The following is a 26,432-nucleotide window of genomic DNA, read 5'->3' as shown; positions in this document are numbered from 1 at the left end:
AATCTAACTCAAAATTGTATTGGAGGATGGGTAAGACATTATACTCACCCTTCAGTAAGAGCTATTTAAAATTCTTGGTAGTAACAGGTCTTTGTTTTTACTAGGCTGAATGTGATTTAAACATGCAATCAAGTTCTTTTCTTAAATTATCATTAATTGAAAATTATTTCTTGAGCTACCTGCAGTGGCACAAACCTAAAGTACTCAAAAGGAGGCAGAAGCAAGCCAGCCTTTAACTACAAAGAATAAAACTACTTCAAAACACAAATAAAAACACCCAGAGATGGCTTGGTGGTTAAGAGGACTTGCTACTCTTCTAGAAGACCTGGGTTCAGTTCCCAGTACCCACAGGGCAGCTCAGAACCATCTGCAATTCCAGTTTCAAGGAACCCTATTTTTTCTTCTGGCCTCAGCAGGTACCAGGCACAGGCACACACATGATGCATACATATGATGCACAAACATACACACAACAAATTCTCATACACGTTAAAAATAAAATTAAAAACATTCTATTTGTAGAAAATTAACAAAGAGACCCTCAACAAGCCAAGGTGCAGAAAATATGAGACTGCAGAATGCTAGCCATAAAATGGGACACAGATACGAGTCCTCTCCTCCAAAGACTCAGAGATCATTGTGGGAGAGGAGGCAGAAAGAGCGTAAGAACCAAAGACAGTGAAGACAAGGAAACAGTGTCTTCTGGATATGAACTAACTGCCACAGTGACAGCATGCACAAGACCTGTACAAGAACAAGCCAGACCAAATCCCAGCAGAGAGAAGGGAGTTGGGCACAAAACCCCGCCCCTAGACTCTGCTAGCTGCTAGGAGGGGAAGAGTCAATTTTATCTAAGAGTGTAGACCCTGGTTAATCAATCTTGCTCCAGTAGAAGGCTACACATCCAAGGACATGTGGGCAGCACAAATTAGTCTTGATAGGTTTACAAAAAATGTGGCTGAGACATATTGTATTCAATTCTCAAATAATTAACAAAAAAATTTTTTTCAAAGCTATCAAACTGCTAAGGTATTTTAGAAAATGCTGATACCAAAAATGCAGTGATCTGTACTAGTTTTTCAATGGAAAATACTACTCTAAGATTTCTCTGACTTATGTAAGCTATGAATATTGAGTCTAAAGACTCTGTCAGCCACTGATTCTTATTTCAACATTTTACTAAGTCTTTAACATCAGACTTTGACTCAATGTGGACACAGTTCTTTATCTTGCTGAAATATTTCTGAGGGCTATTTCTCATTAAGAAATTAATTTCTATACATTTTTAATTATAAAGTGCTTACATGTTCATACTGGAATATTCTTCAGTGGCAGAGAGAAAAAAATCTGTATTTTTTAGCTACTCACAACAAGCTGTAAGTGCCCTGACTTAACTGCAAGTTAAGATGAAATACACTGCTAAGTATTCACCAGTTATGATCCCTTTACTTCAAATGTCAGGGCTACTTGCACCAGAGCACCTTGTACATAAATTATAGTCACCCATTTAGCTTACACTATTATATATAGTGTATCACTACTCATTTAACATATGTGGTTATCGTGGCTACAAATGGGAGTACGAGTACGTGCAAAACCCTGGTTTCTCTTTTTTTAAAGATTTTATTTATTATGTATTCAGTATTCTGCCTGCAGGCCAGAAGAGGGCACCAGACCTCATTACAGATGGTTGTGAGCCACCATATGGTTGCTGGGAATTGAACTCAGGACCTCTAGAAGAGCAGCCAGTACTCTTAACCTCTGAGCCATCTCTCCAGCCCAAAACCCTGGTTTCTATCCCAAACACAAAGGAGGAATTTTCCAGTATCTATAGGCTGTGGTAGATGGATCATAAGTTCAAGGCCAACCTGGACTACATAGCAAGATCTTGTCTCACACAGACAAATGTGCTACAAGTATAACATATACTGTTGGATTTTAAAGATTTGATCTAGAAAAAAAGCTGGGGGAGGCGGATAAAATACCTCACTAGTAACTTTTTATAATTATCTATTAAAATAGTATTACATATAATGGGTTAAATAAAGTTTGTAAGAATTCATTTCTCTACCTGTTTAGAAAACCCAAGGGTTAGAGATTTAGCTCAGTGGTAGAGTGCTTGCCTAGCAAGCACAAGGCCCTGGGTTCAATCCTCAGTTCAAAAAAAACCCAGAAATCCTAAATTGCAAATTGAACATGTTTATACCTCTTTTTATTTTAAAAGATCTATTTATTTTATGTTTTGCTAGCATGTATGTCTGTGTACCACATTTGTGCCTAATGTTCACCACGGTCAAAAGAGGGCTTTGGATTCAATGGACTAAAGTAATGGATGGTTGTGAATCCATCACGTGGGTGCTGGAAACCAAAGTTGGGTCTCTGCAAGAACATGGATTCTTGACCACTGAACCATCTCTTCAGCCCCCTCACTACATTTCCTTTGGGCAGCTTTGAGCTAGACAGTCACTATAGAAAAGAGCCAAACCTCAGTGCCAAGTCCATTTCCTGAGCCTGAAGCACAGCTCCCAAAAGAGGCTGGACCTGGATGGTATCGCCAGATCTCACACCCACATTCTTCTGTGCCATTTCACTCAGGCCAACCTTGCCTCCAGGAAATCCTGCAACTGGCCAGGCTGTATAAACCTACTCAGAGAAATAAAATAACAATATCAGAAAATCAGTACATATACCATCAATTTATAAAGAACAGAATGTTAAGCATATCTAATACACAAAACATAATCATTATTACACAATCTGTAGTGGGATAAACTGCAGTTAAAAAAAATAAAATTAAATCCTACGTAAGTTCACAATTACTTTTAATGAATATTACAACTTCTGTGAAGATCAGGAAGGCACTCATAGTGAGATGATGAAAGGTAGATTAAAAAAAGACAAAAACATTAATAGATGGTAAGTATGAAGGAGAAAAATATTAAAAGCAAGGTAACTTGTAATGAATGCAGCCTCGTACTTCCTATTCATGATACACTGCAAGGCAGTATGAGTCTCTTTAATACCTGGATTTTAGGGCTGGAGAGATGGCTCAGTCTGTAAGGTGCTTGCTCTGCAAGCATGAGGACCTGGGTTCAACCTCCAGAACCCATAAAATAAGCCAGGTGTGCTGGCTCACACATGTAATCTCAGTGCTGAGGAGGCAGAGATAGTTGGTTCCTGGGGCACACAAGCCAAGCAGCATAGACTAATCTATGAGTTCCAGGCCAAATGACAGACTCCATCTCAAAAAGTGAGTGGGGGGAGGGACCTAAGAAACACGTGAGGTCTCTACATACATATGAACACATATCCTCATAAAAGAACACAAAAACATCCTCCATGGATGAAAAGTGCATGCGTGGGAGAGGGAGGGCACTATGTCACAGGCAGGAACTGGCAACAAGGAAAGAGCCAAGCTGCTAAAAATCTAGGGAAAGCTCTCAACTGGAGTTTTCAAATCTCTCGACATCAGGGAGAATACAGCCAAACCCAATGAGAGTAAGTATTTGTATGAAAGGCAAGTACTCATCTTACCTCAAGATCACATTTCTGCACAGAAATGGTTTTAACAACTGACTAGAAGAAACAAAGCTTAAAGGGACATATGCCACTATCTCCCTGTTTAAAAAAAAAAAAGCACTGGCCTTTTCTCTCTGGAATTTCAGTGACTACTATGTACATGACAGTCTTATTTTTCTGAAGATTTATCACTTTAATTATGTATATGTGCATGTGTGTGTGTTAGGGTATGTACACATGTGCTGGTGTCCACAGAAGCCAGAGGCATCAGGTTCCCCTGGAGCTAGAGTCATCATAGGCAACTGTGAGCTGCCCGATGTGGGTGCTGGGAACCGAACTCAGATCCTTTGGAAGAACAGTGCACATTCTTAACTACTGAGCCATGTCTCTAGCACCCATATGACTGTCTTTAAAAGTACATTTTTTTGGAGTTGGCAAGATGGTTCAACAGGTCAAGACACTTGCCACCAAGACTGTCGACCTGAGTTTGACTCCTGAAATGAACATCATGGAAGGAAAGAACCAACTTCTGATTCACACACAATAACTGTTTACCGACTTGTATTCAAAGTTAAAACCAGAATGACTTCCAACGCTTCTAGTAAAAGGATAAGGAATTTTACCTCCTGCTTTCCATCCAAACTGGTAAGGAGCACTGGTCGGCCTATACAAATGTTTGCAGACTTCATAGTATTAAGTCCAAGATGAACAAGGGAATTCTGGAATGTCTTAGGAACTTTGCCATCTACTATAAAAGAAGAGAGAATTTATTTTATACTATTTTATAAAAGAAATTCAGGCACTTTTAGGGTAAATGAAAATCCTATATTCATGTAACCATACTAACAAATTTATCATATCCTGAAGAAACCTTTTTTAAACTAACATAAAAAACCAAACCTTTTGGAATGTTTACTGACAATGTGTGAGTATAACCTAGAAAGTTTAAAGTAAAGAGAAGAGATCTCTTGGTTTATTAAGGACATACTGTGGCTGGGGTATATTAGCTCAGAGTAAAGCTAGCATACTTCCCTAGCATGGCCAAGGCCTTGGGTTCTGTCCTCAACACTGTCAAAAACAAACACAATTACAAAATCTAACTACACTTCCAACAGTCTCTGCACTCTGCTGAAAGATTCTGAGCCAGCTACTAGGTTTCAAAGACAACTGGAACATTTATCTGGCTCTAGAGGCCTGTTTCCACTTCGGAACCACATAATCCAGGATTTCAAAACCTTCCATAAAAAACGCTGTTAATGGAGCTCAGGTAGAAATTTTCATCCAAGTCCTTGTTTCTCAATATACCACCATTATACAGTTCTCTGCTCACAACATCCAAATCTCCACAGGCTGTCCACAGAATTCTACCAGTCCTCATTTCTCCACATTTAGTGTGTGTGCATGCATGTATAGAGAATCCATTCTTTCCTTTACACCATACAAGTTCCAAGGATAAGACTCATACTCACAGCAGCAGGCACTTAGAGCAGCTAGTCACATTATATTCACATCAAAAGGAAGCAATGAATGCATACAAGAACTTACTGTTCTCTAACTCTGACTGTGGATGTAATGTGGCTAGTTTTCTCAAGGGCCTGCCACTGTGACTTCCTATGACAATGAACTAGAACCTGAAACTGTGAGCCATAATAAATCCCTCTGTCAGGGTATTTTCTCACAGCAATGGAAAGGAAACTGAGACAGCTCCCCCCTCCCCCCAATGCATCACAGGTATGCATCACTACATAACTCTGGGTTATGTGCCTTAATCAGGAAGAAGCTTGATAGCTTTTGGCTACTCTGGACCAATGAGCTCTGAGGAGACACCTGTCTCTAGCTCCCAATTATCGAGTTACAAGACACACTCAACCGTACTGGGCATATAAAATTGGTGCTGGGGATTCAAACTCAGGTCCTCATGCTCACAAAGCAAATGCTCTTACCCATTGAATGATCTTACCTGCCTCCATACCCAGCTTTTTACATGGGTGCTCGATATCTGAACCCTGAACCTTATGTCTGTGCCACAAGACCTTCATCCAAAGTCATTTCACCAGCCCACAAAGTCAATTTCAAACAACCATCCACCCTTGCTCCATTGCTTCATGGAGTTTATAATCTAGTAGGAAAAGTTAGCCAACAAGTACTGAATAACTGTATAGTTACAAACTAAGACTATACAACAACAAAATGACTGAGAGACCTAGAAACACCTATTCTGTGTAATCTAACCTAATTTGGAAAAATTACAGAATGCTACTCAAAGAAAGTGCTGTTAAAATTCAGGTGTGGAGGAAGAGAAAGAAATAACTAAATATGAAGAAGAGATATTATTTTTCTTAACAGAAAAAGCATGCACAGATGTTGTGGATAGATAGGAATATGATGCATCCTTCAGAGACTTTTTAAAAGAGTGATGAGAGACAAAGGGAGTTGCTTAAGGAAGGCAAAAACCATGCTGGGCAGTGTACTGCATCAAGATACCAGTCATAACCATGAAAGTAACAGAAGGAAGCCTCGGGGGAAGAATAGTAGTATCACCATAGGATTTTCATTTTAAAAGACCATTCTGACCATAAAGTAGAAAAGAGTAAGAGAACAAAATGCAATCAGGGAAATCAAATAAAGGCCATTGTAGCAGTTCAGATAAGAAGTGATGGGGTCTGCATTTGAAACGGAAGCATTAGGAATGCTGAGAGAAGGAAGACAAACTATCTGGATAATAAACAAGATTCAGTAATGATGCAGATATAGATGTGACAATGAGCCATTATGCCTAAACCCTAGATTTCTGATTTGTTTTTTGGTTTTTGGTTTTTGGTTTTTTTTGAGAAAAGAGTTTCCCTGTGTAGCCCTAGCTGTCCTGGAACTCACTCTGTAGACCAGGCTGGCCTCAAACTCAGAGATTCTCCTGTTTCTGCCTCCTTAGTGCTGGGATTAGAGGCATGGGCCACCACCACCCAGCATTTTCTGAATTTCTTAAGAACTAAAGTTTGTATTACTGGAAGAAGCAGACACAGGAAGCTGATTCTACAGTGACTTTGAAAAATTAAAGGGAAGAGGTAATGGGACAATACTATTCACAATATATTTTACAAACTACTTGTTACAAGTTCATAATGTAACTTTTATTGCAAGCAGATAAAATTTTGTGTCTGTGAACCCAGTATTTTGGTTTTTAAATTAATTTTTCTAATTGCACTATTTTACAAAACTATCGATATGTGACCCCTTGGCCATTTGTTTGTTTTTTCACACAGGGTTTCTCTGTGTGGCTTTGAAGCCTATCCTGGAACTCACTCTGTAGACCAGGCTGGCCTCGAACTAAGAGATCCACCTGCCTCTGCCTCCTGAGTGCTGGGATTAAAGGCAAGCACCAAGCCCAGCCCACTTGGCCATGCCTCAGGGAGTGCTTGAGAAATTCTGATATAACACACTGAATCAAGACTTAGAAACAGCATATTTTACAAAAAATAATCAAAATTGAAGATGATATAAATGCGAAAACTTAGCTTTAGATATTCTTGCCATAAATTATATTTAGAGGGAAAAAAAGAGGATATCAGACTAAGAATTAAGAAACCTCAGTATTTCAGAATCAGATGGAATAGGGTAACCCTGCAAAGAAAATGGTTACCAATACATGTGGAGAAAAACCATCAAAGTCTAATGATAAAGTAGTGACATGCTTAAGAAAACAATGCCAAAAGCTATGGGCATCAAAAGGCAAGTAGTGAAAACGATCCACTGGATTTGCCAACAGAGATGAGCTGTGACCACTACAAAGCAGTTCCCAAGAGACGATGGCGTGCAAGTCAAATAGGACTGGGGTGTGTGATTGTCAAACAGGCAGTGAACACTGCATTTAATGAGTAGGCAATGAAAAGGTATAGAGTGGATGGTGGCAGGAAGAAATGGTGAAATTTGTGAAGTGTTTGGAGATAGAAGAAAAATGACTATATGTAAATGACACTGGGAAGGGTCTACTTGAAAAGAGGTTGAGCTGGGCAGTGGTGGGGCACACGCCTTTAATCCCAGCACATGGGAGGCAGAGGCAGGGGGATGGATCTTTGTGAATTCGAGGCCAGCCTGCTCTAGAGCGAGATCCAGGAAAGGCGCAAAGCTACCCAGAGAAACCCTGTCTCGAAAAACCAAAACAAAAAGAAAAGAGGTTGAATCTGCAGAACAGGTTGTATTCTGATTCCTAAGTCAGAGTAAAAACGCTAACGCTAAGATTATCTTTAAAGTCTTATTGGACATAACAACCAGTTAGTCTAAACAATTACACATCAAGCAAGCTAAGACTTACAGACTTTTCAGATGTTAAGTCTGTCACCCAAGCCAATAAAACTCATCTAAGACAACGGCTCTGCAATCGAGTAGATCTGGACTCATCAAACATGGATTCTGCCACCTGGTAGCTGTGTAACTCAAATGGCACTCCGTTAGCTTTCTCTACTCTGTAAAACGGGCATCATTACGTACTCATCTATCACCACTTCTACGAAAACTAGATGAGGTATGCATGTGACAAGGTTAACTGACTATTAACGTCAGTGTGCAATTAACCAATAGCAGTAACTAAATCTCTGGTCCTCTGTGGTCCATGAAAACGCCTTCCTCCCTAAAGCCACAACGCTGTCCGTTAGGCAGCACGGATTCACCATCAAAAATCGATATTTGGCTTTTTAGCGCAAGCTATGCCTGCTGGGCACAGCTAAACAGTAAATCTTCAAAGAGCCAAGGCCATCCCCAGTGCGGCCATAGCTCAGTTGGTCGTCTTGCTTGGCATACGCAAGGCCCAGGGACTGAATCTCCAACACTGCCAGAGTAAGTAAAGAAAGAATAAACAGTAAAAGGAAAACTCGGAACATTTTGCAAAGAGGGTCGGAGCCGCGGGCGCGCCTGGGTCCGCGGGCTCCCGTGTCACGCCCACCTCCACACGCCGCACCCCCCTCAGGCGCCTCAGCCCCGGCGCTGCCCGCGCTTTCCTCACCTTTCTCAAGGAAGTTGGTGACCACCAGCATCCCCGGCGCCGCCACGGCCGGCCGGGCGAGAGGAGCCGGAGTCCCCGAGCGAGACGAAGCAGCAAACAGCGACGGCGAGGTGCCCTCCGCGCCCTCTTTCTGCCGCTTTCTGTTCTTCTTGGAAGACATGACTGCAGGCTATCGGAAAAAGGCAGACCCAAAGCCGGCTCAACGTGCGCGGCTCGGGGAGAAAACTTCCGGGTCACGGGTCAGCGGCTCCGTGCGCGCGCCGTAATGCTCCCCGTAGAGCGCAGCTGGAGAGTCCGAGTCGGTTAGCGAGGGTCTCTCGAGACGCTTTCGTTAAGGAAGTCTGAGCGTGGCCTAGGAACCTCCGTTTACGTTATGAACTCCTGAAAAGTGAACTTCGGTTGCTCCGCCGCTTTGCCTAGACCCCAAGCAAGTGTCGGTTCACTTAAAGTAGAAAAAAACAAACCGAAAGTTTCTCCCCTCTGGCCAGAGCCACCGAAGACAGTCCACGGTCAACTCCACCGACCTCTCGGCCAAACGGGAAGCCCACCTCAACCTTAGCGGCTGGTGAGACTTCCCGAGAGTTTACGGTCAGCCCTCCTCCGGGCGAGAAGGGGCGGAGCGAGCGCCGGAAGACGCCGTGAGCGTGTACGCGGCGAGAAGGGGCGGGGCGATCGCCGGAAGACGCCGGAAGATTGTTCGCGGCGTGACGGGGCGGGGCGATAGCCGGAAGGAGAGGCGAGGCTATGTCGGACGACAAGGGGGGGGAGGGAAGGGGCGGGGCGTGCTCCCGAAGCTGAGACGGGGCAGACCTGGAGACGTGGGCGGGGCGGGGCGCGACGGGGCGGGGCGGGGCGCGACGGGGCGGGGCGGGGCGCGACGGGGCGGGGCGCGACGGGGCGGGGCGGGGCGCGACGGGGCGGGGCGGGGCGAGGCGAGGCGAACCGGCGCCTCCCCACCTCCCGAGCGTCGGAAAGGCTAGGTGCAGCAATGAAGTGGCTGAAGAGTGCCCGCTGTTGGCAATCGGCGCTGCTCCTTGCAGGCAGAGTCGGGCTCCGGGCAGGGCCGCGCACAGCCTCGGGCAGCCCACGATACGCCGGCGAGCTGCAAGGCGAGCTGGACAGATTTGGGGGCGTCTCGGTGCATCTGGCGCAGCAGCGCGCGCTGCACGGGCTGGACGCTGCTGCCTTCCGGAGGCTCTTGCAGGGCAAGTGCGGGTCTAGGGCCCCGGAAACCAAGGGCGGAGCATGTGAGGTGAAAGCTGAAGGGACACTCAACTTTGACCTGGAAGTTCCCTCAACCAGGTCTGAGATTAAAACCAGGATACCCTCGCCCTGGTGATGCCGCGGGTTCGCAGCGCCTAGCACGGTGTCGGCCACACGTTGAACTCTTAGTAAACGCTGATAACCTGTTTGGTGCCTTGCAGCCTTAGTTTCTGCCAGTCTTTGCCAGGCAAAACTGTCTCTTAATGGGGGCAGATAGGAGCTGGCAGGTCAAAAACCAGTGCTTGTTTCTACCCACAAGAGTTTTGTAGTTTTCAACAGGGACACATCACTGGCTTTGAACATTGAGCCTAATTATCTGAAAAGGGAGCTTGAGTGAAGGAGCTCTAACTTTGGGATAAGTGTCTGGTTTATTAGAGCGGTCTGCTTTTCAAACTTAAGACATAGCATGGAAATTTAGCTATGGAAAGATTCTTTCACATAACCAGGAAACCACAAATGATCTTTATCCTGTGAGCAACATGGCTAGTAAACGTCTCTAATCCCGTTTAATCTTCATGTTCAAACCAATCTACTTCACATCTCTCCTGTTTGTAAGTGCTGAAAAGCCCCACCTAGACTCCATCAATATTGCCAGTAGGAGAATCGAATCCATTCATCCTGTTAGGTATACACATTTGGATGGCTACGGTGTTTGACGTACCAGTGACCAATGATAATCTAAGCACCACTCCAGAAAGTGTGCTTCATTTGGAAACATGTCCAGGGTTCAAGTCCCAGATTGTGCCACAAGCTTTGCCAGGCGTTAGTCGAATGACCACTGAATAGGTGAGTAATGCTAGCCAGCTCTAGTTACTGGATAAGTGTGATCAAAGACACCCTAAATGAAATCCCTCGGCTATGAAGTACAATTTTTTTTACATATCTTTAATTAAACATTTCATTGGAATTTTTGTTTTAAGAATCTTAACAAATATAAATTCATTTCATTTTCATAACCTGAAGGTACCCACAGAGGCAGTGGGTACCTTCCCCTGGCTCTGGGTCTGTGCTTTCTTCATACTGCGCTATGAGCTACTTCTGTGTGGTGATGGAATCAAACAAAACTAATGGACAGTGCCTGTAAAGGGGTACTAGTCAGAGAAAAAAGCCTGATGGGATATCGGTGTCTTCGAGATTAAACACTGCAATGGGTTAGTAATGACTGCTAAAGCATGTTTGCACATGCAGGCCACTATTCCTTTACTGCTGTTTTGTTACTGACAACCCAAATGTTAGGATTATAGTGCACCTAGCCCTACATAGACTATTTCTTGGCAGAGGGGATTTGGGGCAGGTAAATGTTATAGATAGCTCAAGCTGATTCACACTCATGACCCTCCTACCTCTGCTCCCAGAGCACTAGGATTACAGAAGTAATTACCATGTCTAGAATCACATTTGCAATGGCGGTGAAATAGCCCTGCTTCTAGTGAGAGCATTACAAATTCATGACATTTTAACTAAAAATAGAAAACTAGTTAGTGGGTTAGGCGATGTGTGATATATTCTAGTGAGTCACACAGATAGCATGTGTTACTAATAGTAGCACCTACACTACTATGGTTAAGAAACACTTTCTTGAAGAGGTCATATAGGAGCTGGGCTTCCAGGAATTGGTACAAGATGTGCAGGGGGGTGGGGAGGAAGAAATTCTTAATAGAATTGGGTCTAAGATTTCAAATTCTGTTGTGAGGAATGAACACGAGCAGGCCTGTGGATGAGGCTAGTATGAGCACTGGATTCAGTTTTGAGATGGTTTGAAGTAACAACCAGAGGGAAAAGTTAAGGTGAACTCACTGCATGTGAGGTCAGAACTGGACAACCTCATGCTTTAGCTGAAACGGCAGTAACATGAATGGTCCAAGGTAAAGAGTTGAAAGGGGAAAATCAAATACCATTGTTTTAGAAAGCAGCATTTCATTTGACTGGAAGGATTGTCTGGGAGGGAGTGCAGGAGACCTAATGCATGATAGAAATGTTCTGGAGTCTTAATGGAGGCATTGCTTAGGGGTGTCTACATAGGTCAGAATGCTTCAACTGCACACTTAGGATTTGTGCATCTTGCTTTATGTCATTATACCTCAATTAAAAATGACTCAGTTAGAGAAAGTGAGGTAGGAAAATCTGATCCTATAGCCACAGTGCATGCTGGATCAACAACTTAGAACTGTGCTAAGCAAATTGATCTCCAAAGATGGGGAGCCCATGGTCCTTAGCAGGTAGGAGCTTATATAAGCAAGGCCAAAGAAGAGAAGAGCAAGTCAGGTGACCAGGAAATGGATGGAGACATCCTTGGGCACCAGGGTAGAGAGGGTAGGATGCAGGGTAGGGGGTGATCAGTGGTTGAGAGGTTTTGTTGAAGTCTCAACTGTGACATGGCATTTCCCCACCCACAAGTTACCTGTCTTTCATGATGTGAACTCTTGGATAATGTTAAGCATTTGAAACATCTAAGATTCAAATAACTGAGTACTTCCCCCCTCTCAATCCCACAGAAAAATAAAATGTAAAGATTTAGAAAATAAAAAAAAAAAACAATCTATTTTCAGAATGGTGTTTGTAATAAATTTGTAAATAAATACTATGAGAGTAGAATTTGATTGGGTAGCATCTAAGACACAAGAGGGAAACTGCTACTATTGAGAAATCAACTTTCATTGAAGGAATTATAATAATAGACTATTTAATATGTAATGTATTATAAAAGGCATAATATAAGCTGTAGTCATTACGTTAATGACAAAATCACAAGAAAAAGAGAAACAAAATTTCTTCAGGCTAGTAATAGAGAATTCTGGCATATTCTTTAACCACTTTGCAATTTGTAAACCAAAAATAACATCAGAACTCTCAGAGGAAGAGTTAAAACAACAACAGAAAGACCCACCTCTCACCATCATTTTGATTGTTGAACGTTAAAATTAAGGATATTAAAAGGAACAGAATGGGCTGGGGATGTGGCTTGGTGGTGGCGTGCCCGACAGCATAGGCAAGCCCTTAGCTTTGATCCCCAGTACTGGAAAGCACTAAACCCGCACTTGTTTCAAGTCGGTTCCTTTGTCCTTCACCAGTGACTGAGCACCTGTTGAGTGCTGGACCTGTACGTAGGAGGCATGGTCATAAACACCAGCACAGTGATGGGCTATAGCAATGCCGAGACAGCGGCTGCTCATGCCACACAACAGCCTTACATGTTGTTATCTTCCTCCCCTGCATTCTAGCTGCCGTACAACAGTGGCAATCTGAAGGAAGGGTAGCTGCATGGCTGCACGTCCCCATCCTGCAAAGCCACTTCATCGCCTCTGCTGCTTCCCTGGGTTTTCACTTTCACCACGCAGACTCCCACTGCTCAACGCTGACGCTGTGGCTGGGAGAAGGACCCAGCAGACTGCCAGGATATGCTACGCACCAAGTGGGGGTTGCAGGTCAGTTTCAGATCAGAAGTACCTTTTCTCAGGTTGACATGTCTTCTTGCAGCTGAGCTGCTAGCCTGTCAGTGGATGTTGGTGCGGTGAGTGCTGTTCGGGTGGCTGGTTGTCCTGGGAACCACGGGGTGACACACAGAACGAGTGGACAAGCAAGCTTCCCAAAGGCCACAGTTAACGTGCTTCACACATGGCACTGAATTGGGATAAGGAAATAAAGCATATGTCACCCCAAATAAACAGAGACATTCTCCAGAAAGTAATTTTTTTTTTTTTTTGGTGATTCAAGTGTATTGCAATCAGAAGACATATGTCATTGTAAACTTGAAGCATATTCAAGGAGACAAGAAGAAGTTTTAAAAGATAAAATGGAGAATATTAGAGCAAGTACTTCAAAGAGTAACCCTTGGACACAGACATTAAGGGTCATAGTGGCATCAGTCAAAGACTGAGCATGTCCTGGTGGAGTACTCTGTCCTGGCTTCGGCCAGCTGGGGTTCCAGCAGTCCTTTGTAATCGTTAATATCATGCATCTGTCTTCATAATCTCCCAGCTTTATTTCCTTTTGTTAGGATTGACACAAGGAACTCCATTTTGATTCTGACTATGAAGTTCATGGTTGTTCCACACATACTAGTGCTGAATATGCACTAAATGTATAAAGTCATACAGGAAATCTTTTAGGTTGAACTTGAGGCAAGGCAAACTAACCATTTGATTATGTGACTATTACTTCCTAAGACTTTACATGGTTATTTGCCGGATGGTAGTGGTTTAAGATAGAACAGTATAACTGGTACGGAGGCTTGAACCCCAGTTAGTTTCAGAAACAGAATTCTCCTTGTCTGAGGGCACTGAAACCTCCAGAGGGCTTGCCAAAACCACCAGCTGCCTCCGTCCCAAGCTCCTGATTCCTGTTAACTTCCCTCTGCCAGCTGCTGTTGCTGCTGCTGCTCTCGGGAGCATCCTCTGTGAACCAGAGTTGAGGAAGTTCTTAGGTTTGCAGAAAAAATACAAATAAAAACAAACCACACCTGAAATAGTAAGGAATCCTTAAATAAATGAAAGAACAATGCAGGCTAATCATTACCTTAATAATTTGTGCCTTTTCATATAATTCATATGCAGCTTTAGGCTGGTCTGTGTATCGAAGTGTTGTAAATGAGTTGATGGGAATGTCCAGTAATATGCTTATTTGTAGCCTTCTTCCCTGGCAGGAAATAGACATTCAGAAACTTTCTCTGGGCTCTACCTTAGTAGACTCTACCGAGTAATTTGGTAATAGGCTGATACTTCATTGGAAGTCATGCAAAGCCTGTGTGTGTGTGTGTGTGTGTGTGTGTGTGTGTGTATAGAGGCCTTGGCTGTCATTCCTCAGGTGCCATCTGCCTTGTGTTTTATGACCTAGAGCAGCTGATTTAGCTAGGCTTGTGAGGTAGCAAGCCAAGGGAATATCCCTCCTCCTAGCACTTGGTCCACAGATGCACTGTGCCTGGCTTTTTAATGTGGAAGCTAAGGATCTGAACCCGGTTCCCCATGTTTGCATGGGAAGCATTTTACTGACTTCAGAAAAGCTCCCGAACTTCCTAAAATAGGGACCTCCTTCATGCCTATTCCACCAGTCTGTGACTCTTTATCCAGATCTGTTTTTCTTTATAGCACCTAGTGCAACCCAAAGTTTTATATGTGCTAGAAAGGAACTTCTGTTTAATCCCAGTCTTGTGTTGCTTTAGCTTTATGCTGTGACCAGCAGGGGGCGCTCCAATTGTGCCTAATATCTTTTCTCTGCGTTAGTTTATGCTGTTGGTGAACACATTCAAGAAAAGAGGTACAGGTGATCACAAAACCTTCAAATCTAAAAACAGGATTCTTGCCATTCTAATCTCATGGAAAGTCCAATTAGATTCACATCTTATGATACCTCCCTCACTGGAGTTAATCACAGTTACTGGTATCCTTTCCTGCCCCAGAGTACCAAGTACAGCGTTTCATTTCAGGTTCTTTTTAACATTTGAATTTTTAAAATAAATTTTATCAGTGTGTGTGTGTGTTTGTGTCTTTAGTGCTTGGAGCACTGAGGGATGAATGCGTGTATCATGTTAGAAACCTAATCCCCAGGGTGATGGCATTAACAGGTGAGCCCTGTGCAGGTGACTGGGTCCTATGGGCAGAGCTTTAACAAGGCATTAGAGCCCCTTAGGCAGAGGCTTAAGGGGCCCGCCCACCCTTTCCCTGGTGGGGATGCTCTCTATGAGAAGTAGCCCTTCAAAGACACTGCTTGTATCAGCGTTTTGATCCTGGACTTCTTAGCTTCTAGATCTGTGAAAAAGAGACTGTTCTAAACTCTCAATAGACGGCGTCTCTTTAGAGAGCCAGGTGGACTGCAGCAAACACCCATGACTGTTTGAACACCAAAGATGTTATTAAAGTATTAAAAAGATGCTCATCTGTGCGATGAGGCATAGACAATCTAGAGAAAAATTGTATGTAGATGATTCTTGTACAAGTTTAACATATGCTGTAACTACCCTTTGAATTCCAAACTGTTGAGGGAAGGGAAAGGAGGAAGGAGAGAAGAGAAAAGAAAGAAAACTGGTCAACTGAGCAATGCCCTTCTTAGTGGAGAGGTGTTTTACAGTCTTCTTGGCTGAGATATCTGGACCAGACCCTCACATATGGGGGGGATTCTAATGATCATAGGTGACTATGGGAGGAGTTGAAGGTGAATGAAATGAATACTCTGCAATCCTCTTTTCCCCCCAAAAGGTGCTGTATTTGATGATAGCACCGGAAAAGTGCTGGTTGTACAAGATCGAAATAAAGTAAGTTGTTCCTGCCTTATAGATTGTTTCCCAGATATTCTCCCTAGAGAAAAATAACACGTAGAAATGTTGAGACGGCTAAGGGAATATGGAAAGATGTTTTAATAGCTTTTTCTAAGCAGTTATGGAACACTTAGATACTTACTTAAATACAGTTGTGATGGAGGCCTGAAACTGCCGGTGTGAGCCTCAGTGTGTTCTTCATGACTGAAGAATATTACAGGTGATAGTGTTTAGCAGGGAAGACACAGTGTTGAGGTAGCATTCTTAGCATTGCCAGGAGCTCTGCTTCCAGTACAGATTGAAAACCTGCTACCCAACAATCCTGCAGCTCAGTCTCTGGACAGTCGTAGAATGGATTCTTTGTCATAGAGCTTCCAGAGATGCTGCAGAGGAGGTGACCTTCCAAACTCAGACTAGGAGAGTTTCTTACTGGGTTTAGAAAGGGAGGAAGGGAAGGGGGGGAGGGGAGGCTAGGTGCTAGAGAGATGGCTCAGCAGTTAAAAGCCCTTGTTACTCAAACCAAAGTTTGGCTTACAACCACCTCTAACTCCGGTTTGTGGGAATCCGATGCCTTCTTTAACCTCTGTAAGCGTTCTCATCCATGCCTCTCTCTCTCTCTCTCTCTCTCACACACACACACACACACACACACACACACAGAGAGAGAGAGAGAGAGAGAGAGAGAGAGAGAGAGAGAGAGAAACTCATACATGTATATAAAAATTAAAAATAATTTTTAAAAGTTTAGAGGATAGAAAAATAAACCGAGAAATTAGAACTGACTGTGTGAAGGCACAGAGTTCAACCAGGGGCTGCCACCCTGGACACCAAGCAGAACCATCCCTGTGGTCAGGAATGCTGGCAGTGGGATTTGACCTGAGAGACTGGCAATGGTATATAAAGGCCACAAGAGGAGTCCAGGCTACTAGAAACAGCAAAGATTAAGAGAAGAACCACAGTTAGAAATGTTTTCATGCTCGGCACTGATGTCAAAGTGAGGGAGAATGCCTTTTCTCCTTGGTGGGAGTCAAAGTAGGGGCTAGTGCCTGCCTCTGAGCAGTGGCCAGCCCAGCAAGGGTGTTTATCTTTACACTTTCTGACCATTAATATTGCTGGACAAAAGTAAACATTTTCCTCATTACAACATCATAATTTCTCAGAAATGTTATCTAAAATTATTCTAAGTAACTTATAAGGCCTAAATTAAGGTCCTATCTCTGACTTGAACAAAACTTTCTACCATCAACATAAACTTCTGTAGCACCTAAGTTTTATGTTTGCATTGGGACATAAATATATACATCTAATGGTAATGGTAGAGAATGGGGAATGTGATTTAACAGACATGGTAGGACTGTGAGGGTTCCTGGGAGCCAGATGTGAGTTTAAGCTTGAGATGCAGATCATAGCTATTGACAGGCTTTACTGTGATGACGGAATGATGGTGTATTAGAAGGTTAATTTCATAATAATTCCAAGTTCTCAAGTGCCCTGTTATGTCATTTTTTATTACAAATAGAGTTTATGATGGTAGTATCCAATATCTTATCAGTTTCCATAGAAACAAAGCTTCCAGAACCACATCAAAGTATAATCCAAAAGACAATGCATCCTTGCAGATGAGGTCGATTTCTGTGCTAGTAAAGTTAAGGCATAATATGTTTTGTAAGTTAGTGTCAAGCCTGAGTTGGACACAGAGGGCTGGAAAGCCTGCATTCTGTGCCGAGTAACCAACAGTGTATGGGAAGCAGGAACCATGCCACCGGCCTCCAAGTGCACATAGCGGAGAGGCGATGTGCTCTCAAGCATAGTTCCAGGAAGCCAGAGGGTCACAGTGCACAGTGGAAGGTCCATAAAGGTTTCATGAATGAAGAGTATGAGATCTGCTGGTTTATGAGGTCACTTCTCATTCTTGAGATTTATAGTATGATGAACACATACAGCAGAATTCTACAATGAGACAAATCATGCCAGGCATGAGAAAACTGTCTTGTGCTAGCTCATAATTATTTCACTCTATTATTTCTTCCAGAGGTCAGGTTTACCTCCTTAGCTTCCTCTCACCAACAACAACAACAACACAAAAAAAAATTAGAAATGATCAATGAGAAAAATACAAAGAAATGATAGCCAAGAAACCAAATTAATTTTATTCACACCACTACTCATAAAAAGCAATAACATTTTACATAAAACTATTAACACACAGAAATCTTGAGTAATATCTGTGATTAGAAACAAAATACAGTAAATGCATGTAAAAATCTAGAGTCGCATACCTTGGTGGTTACACTTATTCTGTACTCTACTTATAGCAGCATCTGTAAGATCCTATTTGTTCATATTTAACTAGCAGCCAAGTTCTGTAAAGTACACAAATTAATAGATATTTCCCTCCAAAGGTTCATTAACACAAGTTTTATCACATTAGCTAAATAACACCACTTCTTTTTCCTGAAGAATAAGAGGAAAAGACTTCATCAATTACTATCTCCCTCAAAAGAGAGAAAACGTAGTGAGAAAGCTGGGGAAATAGAGTAAAATTACTAAAAATAAGTGTTCACTGCTGTGACCAGCTGTGGGTGGACTGGGGTAGAAGATGGAGAGAGGCAAGACAGAAGAGAGTGAATCATGACATCAACTATTCTTTTACTTTGCACTGCAGTTGAAAAATATGTGGAAGTTTCCAGGAGGCCTGTCAGAGCCTGGAGAAGATATTGGTATGTATTTATATATTTCTGATAAGCTTGAAAATGTTCAGGGAGTTAATATGTTTCCTTCACTGCTTTATAGCTAAGAATAAGAATTTAAGATTTCTAATTGGTTCAGACCAAGTCAGAAAATTTCAGGCAGATTTCTGGAGGGCTGGTATACAGTTAGCACGAGTTTTCCAGCACAACTCCTCCCTACGGGAGAATCAACACACCCTTTCCAGGGGTGCTCTGAGGTCATCTGAAAAGGAGCAGCTTGAGACCTTCATCAGTAAAGCTCACTATGAAGGTTTTTCAAATAAGGCTACAATTACTCAGTTTTGAATTTATGATCATATTATGGTCACATATGGGTGAATAATAATTTTAAATGAACTTTGAAGTATAATAAAGCCAGCTACAAGGAAATGGTGATATGATTCTCTTTTGAAGATTTTGATATTTATTATGAATAATCCAGAACATAATAAAATACCTTATGAGAAAGTCTCAAGTGGGAAATAACATGCCTCCCCTCTCCCACCAAATTAGCTTTTAGGGAGATAGGATGGAGGCTAAGGACTTAGTCACTGATCTACAAAGCATAGAACTATGCTGTTCCTTAAACCATTAGGTTAAACTCAACATCATCCTGATCAATAAACAATACATTAGATATTAATATTATTTCAAATGATCTTAGCTTTAACGTGTACATTCTCATTTCTCCTTAGCCAGCCACTGTATTAGAGCGGTCTCCTATGTTAAATTATATTTGAGTTCATGTTCATGAAGACTTGAGTTTTTAAATGTTACACAGATCTGAATGCTCTATCTGTATTTATATGACTCCTAAAAACCCATGAGCATGTGAATAACATTCAGATATGTAAAACAAACCTTGGTTTTAGGATCTCACTGACTGCTTAGTTCCCGGGGTGGGGGCGGGGGGTAGTCTGTTGACAGTATGTACTCCAGGGACCTTGGTGTGATGGCACATACCTGTTTATCCCAGTACTGCGGAGGCTGGGGCAGGAGGATGGTGTTTCAGGCCACCCTGTGCTACTCAGACCATGTCTTCAAAAACATCCATATTTTGTAGGGTGCCATGTTTTCTATAAGACTACCTTCATTTTCTCCCGTTACCTGTGTGGTATGTGAGGGTGTGTGAACAAGCTAACTCAAGTCCAGCCTTCCTACCCTGCACACTGAGGGAGCCAGCTGAGCCCCATGTGCCTTTTCCTTCCTGAGACATGCCTTTTCAAACGAATTCAGGTGGTTTGTCTTTTGAACTTCAGTAGATCCTAAGAATTCCAGACAGACTTAGATGTAAATGAAAAAACACATTTTCAAGTTAAGTATGTATAAATTCAGGTTTAAGTATAATTCCAGAATCTTTCCTTTCAGCCTAGATCATTTTAAATGTACTACTAATTTTTTAATTATCTGTGGTTATCAAAATAGCCTATCAGGACTAAAACAAAGGCAGCAGTTGGCATTCACCATAGCTTTAGAACTTGCTCTTCGACAGCCTGTTTCTGTTGATAGCCAGTACAAGTAAAGACTAATGAGAAAGCCAGGGTCTTTAGACCATCAGGAAATTATATTCTTGAAACCTTTGTTTAGGAAAGCATGAAATACACTTTTGGAATGTTGCCATCCTGAACATTTCGACATTTACTGGCTGTTAATTAGCCTGCTGTTAAATACCAGTAAATAAATGCTAGTTAATTTAGAAACTCATTTGTTTGGAATCTTTTGTTCTCTGATAATGCTAGGTAGGTGAAACATTGATATGATAAGTGTTTTTAAGAAATTTAGTTGGGAAAATGCAGAACAAATTGAAGTCCTTAAGGCTTGAGTCTAAAGGTGTCTTGAGAGGTTCCAAGATACAAAATGCCTTCCTAAAACGTGTCATTACCATGGGTGAAAACCATATCTTGCTCCAGCTAGCCAGGGATGTTCAGCAGGGCCAGAGGGAGCTCAAAGAAACCCACATGCTGAAAGTTTCCCATCATTTTATTCCATCTCAAGACATCCCATCAGTACATACTACAGAACAGAAGAAACGGACCTCTGCACTGGCCTGCTGTTGCAATCCAGTCTGACATTCAAGCAGCAAAAATGAACTTCTAGATTCTTCACACATAGTAATCATTATCTCGGCTGGGTTTAAAGTCTGTTTAAATAATTGGAAAGAAACAACAGTTTATCTTGATACATTTAAATTCACATTGGAACTGAGGGAGAGGCTTCCGTTTTGAGGTGGAAGGGGAGGATGTCCCACATCTCAAAAACAAAAGCACTGGATTGCATTTTCCGGTTTCAGTTAGTTGGTGATGTACTGCTTGGAGTTAAACTATTCAGTCTACCCAGGCAGTGTCTGTTCCGTCTCCACCGTGGTACTATAGTGACTGCCAAGCAGGACACTCATGCTCTCATTTACCCTGTCCTGTTTCTGTGATTTACAGACAGCTGGTCACATTAGTGGTGCCAAGGACTGAGCAGGATCCCCAAAGTTATTTTCCAGAGCATTTAAAGAATACGTGTGTGTGTGTGTGTGTGTGTGTGTGTGTGTGTGTGTGTGTGTATCTATCTATGTGTATATATACATATATATACATATGTGTATATATATGTGTGTGTATATATACATATATATATGTATATATATGTAAATAAACAAGAGTTAGAGGCCACTATATAAACATTTAAGACTAGTGCCACAGTTTTTAAAAATAAATTTAATAATGTATCATATGCTAGATGAAAACTATTTTCTTACTAGAGAAACATTATGAGCCTAGAATGTTCTCTGATGCCTCCATTCCCTCCTTCTCATTATGTGGTGCCAGGAACTGAACTCAGCATCTCACACAAGCTGAGGCAGGCATCTTCATGGTGAGCTCTATGCCTTGTCTTGGTGCCTTCAGTTATGAGATGTAATTTCTGGTCATGCTTAACCAATGACAAATCTCAGTTAAGGGAAGTCAGTACACAATTAAAGAATGGTGGGAAAAAAAGAAAAAAAGCAGCAGCAGCAGCTGGGCAGTGGTGGTGCACACCTCCAGTCCCAGCACTCAGGAGGGGATCTCTGTGAGTTTGAGGCTTTGAGGCCAGCCTGGGCTACAGAGTGAGTTCTGGGGTTCCAGGAAAGGAGTAACACTATACAGAGAAACCCTGTCTCAAAAAACCAAAATAGTAATAATAATAATAATAATAATAATAATGATGATGATGATGGATAGATGTCTTGTGTTTTAGACCAAGTTACTGTTCCTGTGAGCCTTTCCAGAACTGTTTCGTAGAAACAAGAGCATATGCTAGGTGCTGGTAAGTGTCCAGGGGGCAGGAAAGACAGTCAATGGTTTGAGTGCACAGGAATTATGCTCTTGATAGCTCCTCATACCCCAGGCATTATGAGTAGAATTACTGGCAAGACAAACTTATGTGCTAATTGGCAAAAATCCAGAGAGGCTTCAGAAGGCATTAAACAATCTATAACAATTCTAAAGACTACCAGAAAAGCAATCAAGGCAGACAGCTATAGAGCATCAGAATTAGTCAAGTCCATTCAGACAGTCTTCCTGGGTGTCTAGAAAAATCGGACATAAATGTATGTTAATGGCAATTTGTATTTAATGAAAAATATTTATAAAATGTGAAAACCCTTGTTGCATTATAAAATTATATGCATTTCCAGCTTTATGAAATTGTTTGATGAAACAACTATTGCATTTTGGGATTGAAAGAATGAACCCCAAGTTCTATAGAATCTGCTCTCAAGAAAAATCAGTTTCCAAATCAGGCTAGGACCCACTGGCAGCTAGGTGAGGGGCATAACCATGGGGAAGGACCTTGCCCTGTGGGGCAGTGGGCTTGAGATCACAAAGAGGTCAGAGTCATTTCACAGCTCCCTCAAGTATGTTCAGCACTACAGACTCCTGTAACAAGGGATGGGTCTGTTCTCTCCATTCTGATGTTCACAAACTCAGGCAGTTTGACAAATGTTCAGGGCAAGACAATAGTGAAGGATTTATCAGAATGTTAACTGTAGCTTTGTTTGCAAATGGGTTCTTGCCTTTGGGAAATAGAACAGAAGAGAGGTTAAGAAGATGTAGTTCCCACATATGACACACGAATAAGCCTCCAAAGAGACCCTCAGAGTCTCAAAAGCATCTTAAATACAAAGTGCTTTTCACAACATCCAGAAAGCAGCTTGAAGACAAAGTTTTGCTTCTAAACTTCCAAATTTTAACTGAAACCCTTGATGGCATCTCTAGGATTGAAATCTCTGTTTCTCTCTCTTTCACATAGGTGACACAGCAGTCCGAGAGGTTTTTGAAGAGACTGGAGTAAAGTCAGAATTCAGGTCCCTGCTAAGCATCCGGCAGCAACATGGGAGCCCTGGAGCCTTTGGGAAGTCGGACATGTACCTGATCTGCCGCCTGCAGCCATGTTCCTTCACTATCAACTTCTGCCAGCAGGAATGCTTGAAGTGTGAATGGATGGACCTAGAAAAACTAGCCAGGATTGAAAACACCACCCCCATCACCAGGAGGGTGGCCAGGTTATTGCTGTATGGACACAGGGAAGGGTTTGACAAAATTGACCTCAGCATGGAGGAATTCCCCGCAGTATACACGGGCCTGTTCTACAAACTCTATCACAGGGAACTGCCAGAGAGTTACAGAGACACAGCGAGAACAGATTGAACGCAAACACTGGAGTGAACCAAAGATGGACGCAGTCTGGGCCTGACCCCGGCACCAGTTCTCTCACATACATGATTTCCGTGATGGAAATTTGTAAATATACATACTTTTAAATCCCCTTCTCAAATAAAGGAAATAAATGAAAAGGATTGTGGCTCTAGTCATCCCTGGGTCACAACCAAAGTTCTATAAAAGGGGGAAGCCTAATTTTTTCCAAAACTTGTTTTTCTTTACTGAGGTAATGGTTAAATGTTTTACTGTTACATAACGAGTTATCAAACCAAGTGTCCCAACATAGTTGTATACATTCTTTTCTCTCCTTAACAGTTTCTAAAGTGAATCAGCTCTTAGCCGACATTGGGAGAAACAGTATGGCCTTCTGCCCAGGTCCTGTTTTGGATCCGAGTTTATACTGCCCAGTCCGCTTCAGTGCCACATACCAACTGGAGTATTTCCGGGACCGGTAAGTGTTGTAGTTATTAGATTCCAGTCGTTCAAAAAAGAAACACTCTTCTGTAACACACTTCTGGAAAAGAAAGGAAATGTTGTTTTTATGATTCTTGTGTCCAACACCCGTGAGAGGACAGCAAGATAACCAAATGAGAAAGTCTATAGGTCAAAATGTGACAAGACAGTGGCCCAGCCCCTCCTGGACGCAGTAGCCCAGGGACCATCCCAGCCCTGTGACCAGCCAGCAGGGTAGGCAGCATCCCACACGCAGGTAAAGGACCATACTAGCCTAGACTCAGAGCTTCACAGCCTAACCATTCAGGGACCCCCCAGGAAGGCCACATGCTGTACTGAGCCATACCAGGAGGGCCACGTGCTATACTGAAAACCATATAGAGGGAAGTTCCTCCAGCACCCCCTTTATCCCTGAGACAACTTTACAGTTAGACATTTTCACTTTTACATTTCTCATGGGTTTCAAGGGAAAGTGTCAAAAAGGTAACTTAGAGTACTCTTCCCACAAAGAATTGGGGGAAGAATAAGTTACCTGAAATTATAAGTGTTGGCTACTGGCTGAAGTTGCTTATAGTTTGCCCTGTAGAAGACATCTAAGGTTGCCTGCCAGCTGTTGCCTATGGGCTTGAACCACCAGCATGCTGCATGACAGGTTTGGAGTTTTCTTATGCAGACAGAGAAGGTTACAGATGCTCAGTAAAGACAGATCCAGATGGAAGAAAAAACCTCTAGATGGGTTACAATGTGTTTAAAAATGTGCAGAGGCTTGGGAGAAAAAGGAAAAAGGGTATAGATTGTGTGTGTGTGTGTGTGTGTGTGTGTGTGTGTGTGTGTGTGTGTGTGTATGTATTATGTATATCTGTGTGTGTATATATATATATAGTTTAAAAATAATAAAGTCATTTAAAAGGAAATAAAGCCCTTAAAAAAGGGAGTAAAGTAATATTTTAAAAAGTCACATAAAGATGGAAAATACACAGAAAGTCTGGATCCTATATGTTATTGTGTTGTCTTTAATTTTTTTTTTTTTTTTTTGCCTGCTAAGAGACACTGGATTATGAAAGCTGCTAGATTAAACCAAACTTTATATTTTAAAATATCTTGACTTCAAAATGGAAGTCAAAGGTGTGTTGCTTTGTGGGAGAGGTTATGCTTTTATTTCCACAGGAAATGAGAGGCTATGGATTCATTCCAGGTTAGAGATGATCAGGTTTGATCAAGGAAGACCCCTGAAAATCCTGGCTGTAGATATAAAGAAATAAACCTAGAAAAACTATAAAACATGTAACAGATATTTACCAACTCAAACATACAACAAAAAAATCATCTTTTACTGACTTATACATCCACATATTCCATACTTGTAATGTATGTAATGTATGTGGCCTTAAAAGTTTATGTATTTTCAGAGCAGGGGGACCAGACACCAATGAAAAGGGATAGCCCAGGTGATCCAGCCTCTCATAGTGCCTCTGTTGCAGTTTCCTCAGAGTTCTGCATCCAAAACAGCTTCAAGGCTGTTGACTGAGATGATCCAGCCCCACAAACTACTCCAGTTAAAATCTAACAATTATCCTGGTTTTCTTAAGTTTCTCCCAAAGACACCAGCACCCATAAACAGCAGGAAGTAATCTAGAGAATGACACCCACATTCCCAAAAGATGGATTATAGAAGTTTATTATCATTTGAAGAGGGTTTACCAAATACAAATGGACTGGATATTGTAACTGAATTCTTACTTGATAACTCTTCATCGTACATAATTTTACTATATTAAAGTTAAAACCTTCCTTTTTTATTTAGACAAAAAGGGAGAATTTGGGTTAATTTAAGTTGTAAGAGCTAGTTAGTAATAAATCTGAGCTATCGGCTAAGTATTTATAATTAAAAATCAAATACTCTGAAACAGTGGATGGTGTGAGATTGACAATCACCAAATGCCAGTCAGTAAGAAAGAACAAAGTCTATAACATACTAATTTCTGAAGAATATGCAATCTGGAACATACTGGTTTCTGGAGAATAAGAAATTCAGGATGTACTGGTTTCTTTTGCTTGCTTGTTTGTTTGTTTTTTGTGTTTTGAGACAGGGTTTCTCTGTGTATCCCTGGCTGTCGTGGAACTCACTCTGTAGATCAGGCTGGCCTCAAACTCAAAGAAATCCACCTGCCTCTGCCTCTGCCTCTGAATGCTGAGGTTAAAGGCGTGTGCCACCAACACCCAGCTGGATGTACTCGTTTCTGAGGAATAAGCAATCTACAACATACTGGTTTCTGCAATTTTCATTTTAAATAGGAAGAAAAGGGATGCTGCCTTTTAGTTTCTATTTGCCTGTATGAGAAACACAAAATAGCTTTCAGATATCTGGGTCTGGAAATAATATAAGTAATGGAGTCTAAAAAGCTATCACATTATTTAGGGAAATGTTCAGAAATAAACTTTACAGTGTCACCTTGGGCCATGGGGAATCAACTATTCACTTTAAAAGAAAACAGGAAAAAAATCACTGCCTTCTTAATAAATATACATGTCAA

The 26,432-nt window shown here is 41.9% G+C and overlaps 3 protein-coding genes across 9 annotated transcripts in view; 1 reads left to right on the top strand and 2 right to left on the bottom strand.

The window, feature by feature from the left end:
- Positions 1 to 9,145, bottom strand: part of Spata5 (spermatogenesis associated 5) — a 169,124-nt gene extending 159,979 nt beyond the window's left edge. For 2 of the 4 annotated variants that reach the window (XM_036191509.1, XM_036191512.1), the window contains exons 1-3: positions 8,516 to 9,144; positions 4,143 to 4,267; positions 2,486 to 2,643 (exon numbers count right to left, since the gene is read on the bottom strand). In XM_036191509.1, the coding sequence (XP_036047402.1) occupies positions 2,486 to 2,643; positions 4,143 to 4,267; positions 8,516 to 8,675 (443 nt within the window). In that variant the 5' untranslated portion in view covers positions 8,676 to 9,144. Of the gene's footprint in view, positions 1 to 2,485; positions 2,644 to 4,142; positions 4,268 to 8,515 lie in introns of all 4 variants that reach the window. The other 2 variants (XM_036191511.1, XM_036191510.1) reach the window with 2 other exon arrangements.
- Nudt6 (nudix hydrolase 6) lies at positions 8,980 to 24,603 on the top strand. Of its 4 annotated transcripts, none has more exons than XM_036191516.1 (5): positions 8,980 to 9,080; positions 13,000 to 13,203; positions 15,970 to 16,025; positions 18,694 to 18,748; positions 23,036 to 24,603. In XM_036191516.1, the coding sequence occupies exons 4-5, from the start codon at positions 18,703 to 18,705 to the stop codon at positions 23,431 to 23,433; spliced, it is 444 nt and encodes a 147-aa protein (XP_036047409.1). In that variant the 5' UTR covers positions 8,980 to 9,080; positions 13,000 to 13,203; positions 15,970 to 16,025; positions 18,694 to 18,702; the 3' UTR covers positions 23,434 to 24,603. The 4 variants fall into 4 exon arrangements, with proteins under 4 accessions (XP_036047409.1, XP_036047406.1, XP_036047408.1 ...); XM_036191513.1 differs by lacking the exon at positions 8,980 to 9,080 and adding an exon at positions 9,445 to 9,720; XM_036191515.1 differs by lacking the exon at positions 8,980 to 9,080 and adding an exon at positions 9,527 to 9,724.
- Positions 21,912 to 26,432, bottom strand: part of Fgf2 (fibroblast growth factor 2) — a 60,784-nt gene continuing 56,263 nt past the window's right edge. Inside the window, exon 3 of the mRNA XM_036191518.1 lies at positions 21,912 to 23,959. Within this exon, the coding sequence (XP_036047411.1) occupies positions 23,774 to 23,959 (186 nt within the window). The 3' untranslated portion in view covers positions 21,912 to 23,773. The remainder of the gene's footprint in view (positions 23,960 to 26,432) is intronic.

This window comes from Onychomys torridus, chromosome 6, assembly GCF_903995425.1.
Source record: "Onychomys torridus chromosome 6, mOncTor1.1, whole genome shotgun sequence".
Lineage (NCBI taxonomy): Eukaryota > Metazoa > Chordata > Mammalia > Rodentia > Cricetidae > Onychomys > Onychomys torridus.
This window is presented reverse-complemented; position numbering and strand designations above follow the sequence as displayed.